The sequence below is a fragment of the Dromaius novaehollandiae genome, chromosome 3 (genome assembly GCF_036370855.1).
Source record: "Dromaius novaehollandiae isolate bDroNov1 chromosome 3, bDroNov1.hap1, whole genome shotgun sequence".
Lineage (NCBI taxonomy): Eukaryota > Metazoa > Chordata > Aves > Casuariiformes > Dromaiidae > Dromaius > Dromaius novaehollandiae.
In genome coordinates this window covers 28,791,239-28,803,977 of record NC_088100.1, presented here as the reverse complement: position 1 = coordinate 28,803,977, position 12,739 = coordinate 28,791,239, and the positions used below count along the sequence as shown (strand labels likewise).

General features: G+C 35.6%; 1 protein-coding gene across 5 annotated transcripts in view; it reads left to right on the top strand.

The window, feature by feature from the left end:
- Positions 1–12,739, top strand: part of KHDRBS2 (KH RNA binding domain containing, signal transduction associated 2) — a 414,201-nt gene that overhangs the window by 348,858 nt on the left and 52,604 nt on the right. For all 5 annotated transcript variants that reach the window (XR_010388234.1, XR_010388233.1, XR_010388232.1 and 2 more), the window contains exon 8: positions 12,252–12,310. Coding sequence is in view for 2 of the 5 variants with exons in the window: in XM_064508626.1 (XP_064364696.1) it covers positions 12,252–12,310 (59 nt within the window). In the remaining 3 variants the exon portion in view is untranslated. The remainder of the gene's footprint in view (positions 1–12,251; positions 12,311–12,739) is intronic.

The following is a 12,739-nucleotide window of genomic DNA, read 5'->3' as shown; positions in this document are numbered from 1 at the left end:
GTTTTACTGGTTCACAGCATGTTGTTCTGATGAGGAGCAGATAGCAGGTAAGGGTTAGCATGATGTTCTCAAGCAGTTGCATCTCATCTCAGCAACCAATTAATATTGATCCAGGTTTTCCACTCTGCTTACACTTGATACCTAAAAACTTGCAAGATGTATGTTCTTGTTGACTAACAGAATTCTGGGATGAAACAAACTTACTATAGGGGAACAGGTGTTTAAATAGACTTGACCCTCACCAGTCAGCCATTCTATCAGATGATGCCCCATTTCCATTACCAAGGCAGATGTCATTCTTATACAGGCCTTGTTTTCCACTTTTTGGTGTTTCTTGGTAGTGCAAGCACACTGATATCCTCAGTAGCTCCTCACCTTCAGACCATGTTAGAACATCTGGTGGCAACAGTCCTCCCTTTCCAGTCCTGCTGAAATGTAGGTTTAAAGAAATAAATACGATTTTTACCACAAGATTTTTTGTGTACTGCTGCATTAAAAGCCATTTTCGAACAGAACAACAAGCAAAGTGATAAAAGAGAACTATAAAATGGTAGAAGTATGAATTTCCAGCTCAGCTATAACATAGACATTATGGGAGGATACTATTAGTTTTCCAAATATAATGCACTTTTTGATTTTCTTAGCAGGAACTTATCAGTCTGTTGAACCACCACCGCTGTCCAGGATTTGTGGGCTGAGAACACTAAATCACCAGGAGAAAAGGATGAAATGTTTTGTGAGAGGATCTGCCTCTTCGGTTACACAGAGATTGATAGGGGATCGAACTGTACTGTATGAGAAGTGTGGCCAAACTCCTCAGCCAAGACCAATAGAATAACTTTGCAGCAGTGGATCAGTTGCTGATGAATCAGCTGGAACCCTGATGGCCAGCAGCATGTAGCCTTCAGCTCTACTACCACATCTGTAATCATCACCCCTTGTGTCATTAGCAGCACCAGCAGTTTCATTTCAAAGGTACCATATCCCACAGCCAAGAGGGATGCTCAGAAAACCTGGGACTGACTGGCTAGAGGACAAATTAGAAAGGATATATTCTTTATAATCCCCTTGTGCATAACCCATGCAACTATATGCAGTGTAAACAGCCATGTCTGACAGGGAAAAAAGAAAGAAATCAACGATTGTCCTTTGAAGCTTAAAATTTGTGTTTTATAAATTTCCCTGTTCAACAGCGTTTGTCATGAACACACTCACGTTGATTAATTCTTTTGTGTGCAGGTACTTGGTATATCTACAATGGCTTTGAGGGTTGGTTGGCTGGCTTGGTTTTCTGTCTTTTGTTCTGTTTGGTTTTTGCTAATAAGATAGCAAAATAAGTTGGTGAGTGGGTACTTAGTAAAGAAAGAAGAGTCTGTGACTCCCATTCTAAGCTTTAAATAGACTTGCAAAATATCAGAAAACCTGTAACATACTAACAAGAAGAATAAATAATTCAATGATAAAACATGGATGAAAACAGTGCAACCTATTACTGAGTTACAGATCCTATCCCACAGCGACACAGGCCTTGTTATAACATATCTTCATTTGTGCTTTTTGTCACAAGATGAGCTACATGAAAGGCATTCTTCATTTCTCTTGCTTGCATGGACCTAGCCCCACTAATGATAGCACCCCCATTCAGGGCCTTGAAGCAATTCCTGACAAAATGTCTACTGCTAATCTTGCAAATATTTTGCATGGTACTATAGGCAACAGTCCTCTGGACACGTGTTATATGCTGGTATGCAGGTCGTTTGGGGGCAGTGATTTATTTTTAGTCTGTCAAATGCACGTTGCAAACCCATCCTACATCTGCTAAGCAAACATCCAAACTTCTGGTCCTCATGCACGAATGACCATATTATCTGTCATGTCACCTCTCAACTTCCTCTTTAAGAAGTTAAATAGCAATACAGAATGTAAATCGTAACCTAAAGAAAGATGACATTGATATGTCTGAAATAACTTCTAAGCTTTTACATGATCTGAAGGCTTGCACACATTCCATTAGGTAACTGCCAATATGAATTTCTTTTAGAGGACTGAAGAAGAGTGAAAGGAAAAGTACAGTATCAGATAACTTCAAGTTGACAGGCATAGTTTTCATCTAAATGGATTATATCTAATTGTAAAGGTGTAATTATCTGTGGTCGAGCCCCATAACTATGCTCTCATGTGCAAGTCCCATTGGACTTCTGTTTCTCTATGCTAATAACAAAAATATAATGAGAAAAATATGTTTCAGGAAATATATGCTGCCTATGCCCAGTTTCCTGCTATGGCATAGATAATCTGTAGATAGTGTGACTATGTCCATACCAATGTATTACATATTAATAAATATACAGTCATAACAACCTACTAATTCAACCTGTAAGAGGCTCTGCAATTCTGATTCACATTCTTACAATAATTCAGATCCACTGAAAATTTCAAAAGCACATTCAACCACTGAGATTGAATATACTAAAAGTTACTGACTTGGAGAAGAGACTTTATTTTCCTGGTTATTTTTGTTTCTACTATTAAGTTCATACCTACTATATAGCTTGTGTTCACAGCTTCTTTCTCTATGGTATGGGCTGCCAGTAGGGATTTAGGGATCACTTACTTGTTCCAATATGCAGGAATATAACATGGACTACAGTTCAGCTCACGTCATTTATGTGGTTTAATATGCAATCATTTCAGTGCTGAAACATGCTGCAAAATTATTTAGGATGTAATGCAAAGAATATTTTATCTAGTTGAATCTCCAGGAATTACTTGTATCAGCAGCATGTATTTACCTGAGTTTGAATTCATTCTGGTTACCCTTGCTTGACCACCAGATATCAAGACCCAGCATGTATACATAATTTCAAAGATGACATCTTCAAAAAAACCATGCTGCAGGTAAAATAGCTCTTCGAGACTAGTACACTTCTAAAGGTAGCAATACATAGCTATGCTGGGAATACCTGTCCTTTGAGGGACACTATCTAAGGGACAATTCTTCTCTCCAAGTTCCTTTTGGATTCAGCAAAAAAATGATAGCCTTAAGTTTCAATAACAAAAATTGAAGATAAACATTAGGAAAATAAAGTTTTCTAAAAATAGGAAAACGCAGTAATAGAGTGATTCGGAGGCTCTGGAATCTCCATCACTGTAGCTTAGCTAAATTTCAATAAAGAATGATGTAATTAAATTTGTATCTGCTTAGTGGTAGGTGAAATGAACTAAGTGACACCATAAGTTCCCTTCTAGCTCTATTTCCCATTAATTTTTGCCTGTTTTGTTCATACATGAATAGATTTATTTGAAGATAACATATGATAGTCTAATTGCACTGAGGAAGCTGTTTTGTTACAGATGTAAAGAAAGTAACCCAATTTTCAAACTCCAGCTTGATTTGTGGGATTTGTTTGACTAATAGAAACCTTTTTTTGAACAATCAAAGTAAATCTGATGTTTCAAGAACTAGATGTTTCAAGAACTTTTTAATGGAGTAAGATACTGAGTTTCATATGTTTAGCATGTTGTGTTAAATTGCAGTAAGTAATTCTAACACATTCCTTCAGCATGATTTCATAATGATCAGCTCTTAACCTTCCACAGCTTGCATTTTAATCTAGACACACAAAGGTATGCAAACTGAAGATTATAATACATCCAATAGTACGATACAATGTACCACTGGGTAGACTTTCTGTTTTAGACTGTTTCTTTCCTTACTTATATTGAAAAGAGGTAAAAAATTGTAGGGGGAAAGTATCTTAGATACAAGCATAACAAGAGATTGAAGAATTACATTAATCTGATTTATCACTGCAAAAGAAATGAACCTAGCAGCCAACTCATGTGAAGCATTTTAGTTTCAAGTACTGAAGTGGACTCTTTACCACAGTGTGAGGGTGCATACAACAATAGTTTATGCAAAATTATAGCCGAAACATGTTTTGTCAGTCTTTTCTCTGGCATGTGTAATCATGATCAGAGTAAATAAATGTGTCAAGACTTCAAGAGCCAAAAGTGAGCTGCGAAGAGCCTGCTTCTGTGGATCTGAGGGACAGATAGCAACAGCATTCAGATTTCTCATAACTTTTACTGATGTGGTAGTTGCCTTGGAGCTACCCAGTTAATATATTTGCTTTCTCCTTTTAAGGGATGTAACAGCATTAATTCATTAGCATCACCACAAAGCCTAGCAATCCAAGTAGCTGACTGACGTGTCATTGTGCTGGTGTTGCACAGCTGAAAAGTTTATTCTTGTTTCAGACACCTTTGAGTCAAAATTCCTGAAAAGCATCTACCTGTATGATGGAAATGACCTTCATATTCTGTTTCAGACTTTGGATAAACAGATATTAACAGTCTTACTAAAAAGTGGAATCACTTTTGTTATATCCTTTTAAAAGAAAATGTCATTTCAAAACTTTTGAAAAACTAGTCACAACTGTTATTTGAGAAAGCCATTGCCAGTAACAAATGGCTATTGCTGTTGTATAACAGATGAGTTCTGATTACTTTTTCTATATTTCATCCTGAGCCTTGTAAAGCTTTCTTGCATGTTTAGATAATGGGGAAACCTACACGATTCCCACTAGATATTCAAATGACACTAATCTCCTATCAGTTTCCTTACCTGATGATAGACAGGCTTGGGGACAAGCCTGGCAGACTTCAAGGAAGTTCCTATCTCTTTACAGTGTCTCTAGTGCTCCCTATCTCTGATGTCCAAATATCTGCCCTCCCTCCAACTGAATGCTCAGATACAATGCTGTGGAGGCATTTCCAGGCAGAAGACTGGATATGCTCAGGATAAAAACAAATTTTGGGGCTATTTAATTGCCTACCAAATAACTACTGAGCAAAAATTTCTGAATAGTCAGACATAGAGTTAGACACAGAGTTGCTGTTGAGTCACTCACAATGCTGTTTACATATTCCCTTTCCTAGTGCCTTGCTGAGAAGCTTTAGTCAACACCATTTGTTAGGTTTATATGTTCTGATTGCATTCAGAAGGGAAGTGCAGAAAGAGGTCTATAATCTTCCTTGAGGGTGAAATGAGTTTAAAAAATGCATAAAGCAATGACCCTTTTTTAAGCAAAATACTCTGTAACCATTCCCACTATTTGCAACTATTTGTTCTGTAAAAAGTTCCTGCAGACCAGTTGTGGAGAGAAATATCTATTGCTAAATGATTTACTTTTGTTCTTAGTTTTAAAGTGATGGTTAGGCAGGACTGTGAATAATCATTAATTTAGTTAGTAGATTCTCACATGCTTAAATCTGTTGGTGACATGATCACAGGTTTACTCACTTTTGTCTCACTATCAGAATATTACTAAATAGTAAAATATAGATACATAGATGTAATGCAAACTGCAATAGGCAGAGTGGTTACACTGGTTGTTAGTAAAATATGATATTCTTTATGATTTTTCTCTACTGTGCACTCTCTCTGTTTATACCAGTATGCATTGTATTTTACTTTGTCATATTTCATTTTGGCTTTGTGCTTATATCCACCTGTTCATAAATAAAGATTTCCCAGTATTTTATTTCCAAACCATTGAAAGCAATCAAGCCAGGAAGCCTAGAATATGACATCTTATGTATCTTCACAGCAATCCACTTATGACATTCATCATCAGAAACTGTTTTCAAATGCCACTTCTCATTTATTTGATTCAATGAGCAAAATAGAATCAAATTTAGTTGCTCTGAAGTAGATGAAAGGTTTTTTCTGTAAATCACTTGCATCTCTCCTAAAATTCTTGGAAGATAGTCTTCCTCCATACATCTGTCTGAAATCTAAAATTTTGAAGCAATTTCTATAGAAATAACCCCTAGATACTTTGCTATCTTTGTCTCTATATTTGGATAGGGTTCCTAGAATTCTGCATCTTTCCCTTTGCAAATAGCATGTCTGCAGACATTTCTTACAATATTCTGAAATATTTGGCAACAATTCTGTGTATATGAAAGAAGTAGAAAGGGAATAAGAACACTTGAAGAGAAATCACTGTTTGTCTGTGGTTATAGCAAATAAATGACAGATTGGTTTCTACTTCAGATTATGCAAAAACTTCAGATCCCAAAGTGATCTCAACATTCTAATGTCTCTCCACTCCTATTCTTGTATAACTCTACTGGCTTCATTTTTTAAAAATTCAGATTTGCAGCAACATGAAATCAAACATCGGAAAGTGCTCAAGACAGATGAGATCTAGTTTAACTTGAGGCATGTTGCAAGCTGTAGAATAAATTCAGGGACTACTGTAAAGGGAAATATTCTTTTCTGTTAAACATATGAATACTATCAAACTTGAGCTTTCAGAAAAAGGGAGACTTAATCCACCAAACTGTTCACTGTATTATTCCATTAGTTGTAAAGATCTATTCAGTAGAGGCTACTTGTGATTAAAGGCTGAATCGTTTAAGAAATTCCTTCATTCAAAAGATTTCTGATCATTCTTATAGATGTTATGTACTGTAAGTAGAGATGTTCCAGTTGGAAGTCTTTCAGACTCCTTGGAGGGTTATTTCTGTTATTTACATGTTTCTGCAATGAATTGTTCTGAACTATTATGTTATTGAAATTGTATATATTGCACTTCATGTGAATGCAACTCTTGCTCACCTAACTGTCCTCCAAGAGATGGCATATTGCTTTGTTTAAACACTTTTCTTTCATGTCAACTGTGCATTCAGTTCAGCTGATCCCCTCCTCTTTTATGAGATATTACAACCACATCCTTACACGGAACAGCTGAAATAGTGTTGACAGGATACTATTAGTCTAGAAGCTGAGTATTTGATTGTATCAATTACCAGTATTGAAGGCTGTAAACTCCAAGGATTACTCAACAGAAAGGATATTGAAAAAGAGGGAGATAAGAGCAGATAGGAGTTCAAGACGGTATCCATTTGAGGAAAGCGAAAAGAAAGGATAAGTCTTGTCTAAAAGACTGAATCCCACCTCTAGGCATCCTTTTAAATCATCCTGGGTGTTATCTTGACTTGAGAATCTGCTGTCTGAAGCTGTACCAGACTGGGCTATAGCTGTAAGGAATGCTATAGTTTCATTTCTCTGTATCAGTATAAAGTATAGATGCTGACTGCAAGCTGACAAAGGCCAGGAATCCCTCTTCAGAGAGCGCCAATCCTAAAACAGAGTATTAGTTCACTTTCACATTGGTGAGCACCACAACACAAAAAGGGAAGTACCTTGAGAGTCACTTTTACTTCTTCAAAGCATGGAAACTTTTGGCCTGTTTGATTATGAATCTGAGCTATGGAATTTCATTATCAGCTGAATTTCTAATATAGACCGATTCAAATACTTTGCCAAAGAAACTTGATTATTATCTAATGACTGAATTGTAACTCCAAATTTACTAAAAACATCTTTCCTAAACTGACTAGCCTTTTCCTTAATATTACCTAATAAAAGATTACTTTAAGATTCTAGAGTATAGTCTTCCAGGTAAAAAGTATAAACATTGAGAAAGAAACATGACATATAATAATATGTCTTCACAGGAAAAAACATCTGTTAAAGTTCTAGCTCAACAGGTTTTAATCAAAAGCTTTCCATTTCTTCAGATCCTTCATGACAGACTACAGAACACATTTCACTAGATAGCTATATGGAACATGTCCTAATAGTATTTAAAGCAGATGAGCCCTTTCCTATATCTTTCAACCTTGGCCAGTAGCGTGCCCATTGTATGACCACAACCACATTGTACTCCACAATTAAAGAATAGAAAGTTAGACACATCTCCCAGCACCTAAAAGCAAAGGACAAAAACGGTGAAAAGAAGAACACGGAACATGATGGAATAAGAAGCGTTCAGGCTCTGCAGTTCTTGTACTGTTCTAGTACTTATAGGACAGATGCTGCAAGAGCAGCCAAGGAGCCAGATGGTAATGTTGCTAACTCAGAATCTGTTCCCATTCCTCCAGATGCAGGGAGAGGTTGGTCAGAGCTAATGCAGTCTTCATGAACTGTGTTATTATCCATATCTAAAGCTATTGATCTCTGAGTTGTGAATATCAGCCTTCTCTCAGGTGGCTTGTTGACCCAAGAATCAGGCCTTTGTGACCACACTTTTAATTATTCTGTTTGTGGTTCTCTGCTAAAACCACCTTAGAGCACCATTCTCCAAAGCCTTTTGGCTAACAAGTTGCGTGGTTTCCCTTGGCACAGTCAAATTTGAATTTGCTTTTCCTTAGCTAATGTCAACTTCAAAAAGTCCCAGTTACTGAGAAGTTAAAAGCCAGTTGCTGTTTAATGGAGAATTTTTGTATTTGGGCCCTTCTCATGTCATAGGAACACAGGATAATTCAGGTTGGAAGGGACCTCAGGAGGTCCCTGTCTTCTAAATAAGGAATCTCATTTTTGTTCTTTTTTGGGAACTGATGTGGTTTTATCTGCATGAAAAGAAGACATCATGAGTTTATGGAACCTTTGACCCCAAACCTTTAAAAATAACTGATACAAAAGCACTAACCAAATCCAACAGCTAAATTTAAAATAAACATAAATAAATTACTACCACATATTATTTAACTTCTTGGCTGCAAAACAGGAATGAGAACAGAAACATATATCTTAGTTGTGAAAGTTTCATCTAGGTAGAGAAAAATTATCTCAGAGCTTCTGAAGTTGAAAGCCATTTGAAATATAGAAATAACTAAAGAACTTCTAAGATTCATGGTCACATATATATCAATTCTTTCACATGTGGCAAATATAGAAAGTTACTAAAGTCCAAGTCTTGGCAAATCAAAACCACTGTGTTTCAGAAGCCTAGTGATAAAATTTAGTGCAATGCTTTGAAAATTTAGGAATAAAAGATGAAAAGTTGTTAATGAGTTAATCTTATCTGTTTTATAAAATGCATTACATCCTGCTTTCAGGTGGGTGCATGTACTTAAGTAAATTACACTTCATGTTGCTTGAAAGTAACGAATGCTAATGACAGATAATGGTATCTTGTTTCCAATTAGCACTGCCAAGAAAACCTGAGATTTCTAAAGCTCATGATCACTGTAGTTTCCTAGAACTGTCTGAGAACTTTAAAATTTAAAAAAAAAAAAGTTTATTTATGCTAAATTCATTTGCTGACTGTTTACTTCTATAGTTGGGCATAACATGAGTGAATTACATGTATCTGTGTGCAATAAATAAAAATAACTTTCAGTTTGTAAAGCCATATTCTATAGCCCACATTTTATAAACTTTATTCATTGTGCAGCTTACCAAAAAAAAGGAGGACAGCTTTTACAAGTAAATGCGTGTAATAGATTACATATAATGCATATTCAGCAGGGTTTACAATAGAGCAGATTAATGAATGAGCAGTCTGGCTCACAAAATGTGAGTGTAAATCAGATTCATTCTAAGAAATACATTTGCTTCATTAGGTACTGTTCAAAACACCATCAAAATATGAGCTAATAAGGAATTTCAAATACCGTTTCAGCTCAAATCTCTCAAAAATGTATACTATTCAGGGAAATGAATTTGGAGAATTTCAATTACAATCATGTATTGTGCTATGAATTAGGCATTTTCAGCAATGTGTTAAGTATTGTGCTCACAAGCATCATATATACAATATAAAACAAATTACTTTTTTACAGTAAGAGTAGAGCTTGTTTCTTATTTTAATGGTTTGTATACTAACCTTGTATATAGTTCATAAAGCATTTAAGTTCTGAATGTTCACTGTGTAGGATTTTTTATCTTACATCCTTATTGTTTATGCTTGTTTGTGTATTTTTCTCAAATAAAAAATACAACAACCATGAAGTAGCAAGGATTTTTTAACTGCTCTTGCAAATTTTATGTTTTGCTGGACATTATTTTGATGGTAACAGCTCCAGGTCCTGTCCAGTGACCACTGAAAGCAGGGCAGCTGTTGATAAGCTATTGGCCTTTGGACTGGGTCCCAAATGCACTGAATTTAAAGCTGACTTTTGCATGCAGTCACTTTGTTTTGTAAAATGTATCAGGAAGAAATATTAGCATCTTAGCCATTGACAGAAGATGAGAGTTCTGGGGTTTCTTGTCCTGTAACTCCACTCACAATTCCAACACCCTCCTATACCCAGAAAAGCAGGCAGTATGCCAAAATGCTGTAATTGTATTACATGAGAGTGTTCATACTGCTGTCTGCCAGATCTTGGTAGTATGTTAGCTGTTTTACACATTTTGAACATTGCATTAGGTCTAAACCATGAGCTTTCTAGATATAACTAGATAGATGATTTAACCCTGACACTGCCAGTGCTCTCTTTCACCTTATGTAATTCCGTAACTTTATTTAACTGACTACTAGAATCTTTGCAAAAACCAAAATGTTTAATATGTCAACAAAATAGAAGATGTATTCTTCCTGTTTGCTTCTAAAATGCCTTGCACCACTTCAATGGGAGGGTGCATAAATTTAGGTAATTATTTTTCAATGGCCACATTGTACTGGAAGGTAATTCTCCACCGTGATTATGTCATATAGAGCTTAGATGGCACTTGGAAAAATCTTTAAAAGAATTAACTTCATTTGCATTCAAGTCACTCTTATGTCCACTTTCTGCTACTATTTTAGCAAATGAATTTGATCTGTCTGATATGTATTTCAGAGTACTGTGGGCACACATGAATGGCTACTGGGTAAATTAGTAAATTAATACACAACAATTATAGTTGCATTTTTCTCTTCAAAATCCACAAATATTTGTAGCTTACACTGTCTATAAGAGCTGTGCCTAGACAGTCAGGGAAGGATATGTCCCAAATCAAAACAGCTTGACTGTCAGATATCAAATCTGTGCAATCAGTGCTCTCACATGAGCTACAGCACATGAATTATTCTCAGAAATTATTCCAGGAACAGCTATGAATAACTATGAAGTGTTATAAGCAGTTTGTGAACAAAAAAGTTAAAATTTGTTTAAGAAAATAATTGCTACATATCGCTTGTTTATTATATTTGTGATTTTTTTTTTACTTATGCTCCACTGTCCACTATGCTTCTGTTTCAAGTGTAAACCCTTATTTTTTAAACAGTAATCCAATATGGAAAACTGCCATGTTATAAATAATGCAATATAGCTGATTATGTGCTTCTGTTCTTTTTGCAAGAGTCCGTCTCACATGGTTTCCAAGGAAAAAGAAATAAAAGTGACAACAACAAAAATTTAACAGGGAAAGTGTTATATTTTTGTATGGTTCACTGCAGACAGAAGAAATACAATATAGTAGAATCTATGGAGTTTATACATTTTTCTGGGTAGGGACCGATTATTGTTATGTCTGCCTGGTACCTGAGGCAGCACTAGTCTGATCTTGAATTTGGTGCCAGGTACCAAATACAGAATGCAAACTGTAAATAATAACAGCAGTCAAGCAAAAGTGCGATTAATTTCATTTCCATTTCAATATGCTTCAGAAGTCAAAGTTTTCTGGGTGTCCATTGTGGGTAATAGCTGGGGATTGCTGATTATCAGGGTGTAACTATGATCTGAAATGTTTTGATAACATGTTAATATGACCATACATTATCTTTGTTAATTAACAAAAAGCAGTCAAGAAGCATTTTTGAGACTCTGATTTTCCACTTTCTTGAACCTTGCATATTTTACATATGCGTTTTATTAGCATTGAGTATGAACTTTGCATAAGGAAGAAGGCTGTGGAGAATCAGGTCTTGTCTCTTCAGGCAGTGGAAACATACTTTCTTCTTAAGGAGTAAAGCTGAAGAGCTCTCAGTGTCCTCAGTAAAGACAAGTAGTTTACAGGTTCCATACAATATGATAGAATACAGTCAGCTTTGTGGAAAACAAATTATGCTGAACTTGATGCAGCATAAATGTTCGGAATTACAGGTAAATGAGATTTGCACCTCTTTTGGTAATTTAACAACAGTGAATAAAAAGCACATAGTCATGTGTTAGACCTTATTTTGAAAATAGAATTCCTGTCCTCAACCTTTGTCACATCTCCTAGGTTTACATATTTAGAAACAATTCTGTTTTATGCTTGGTAGATAAGAAATGTGATGTGCTTTACAATAGCTGTTACTGTCACTGATACATTTTTCTTCACGATTGTTTTCAACTATCATTGTACCTGAAATTTTCTAGATTATGCTATATGTAAAAGTATTAAAGTACATTTCATTTTTTATGTTCTATTTTTGTTTTGAGTTGGTTACTTGTGATAGTATTAACATGGTTATCTGGATCTTTTACAGCATGCCTGAGTATTATGACTATGGTCACGGAACAAGCGAAGAGGCTTATGACAGCTACGGTAAGGTCTATTCTGTCTTTAGCAAATGTGTGAAATCAAAAAAAACCCTATCACTGAAAACTCAGAAATTGTTTCCACCTCCTTTTTTTTCCCCCTCTCTCTGCTTTTACAAAGGCCCAAACTAAATGGATTTGTGTAGTTCTAGGGTGAGATTTGACTTACTGAAGTAGGACCAGAAAATTGGGCAGATCAATTTTGATCAAAATTTCAAAGCCAATTAATCACAGTCACAGATCAGCTTTAAGAACAACACTGAAGTTTCTGATTAGTGCCTGGATGTATTTCACAGTGTCAAATTTCAGTCTGCTTGATGTGACAATACTGTGCATCTCCTACTGTCATATGCATCACTTCAACCAGCAAGTTTTGTAAGATTTTGAAATGTTAGTATGAATAATTCAGAGTTGTACTTCTCAATTACTTTCCTGC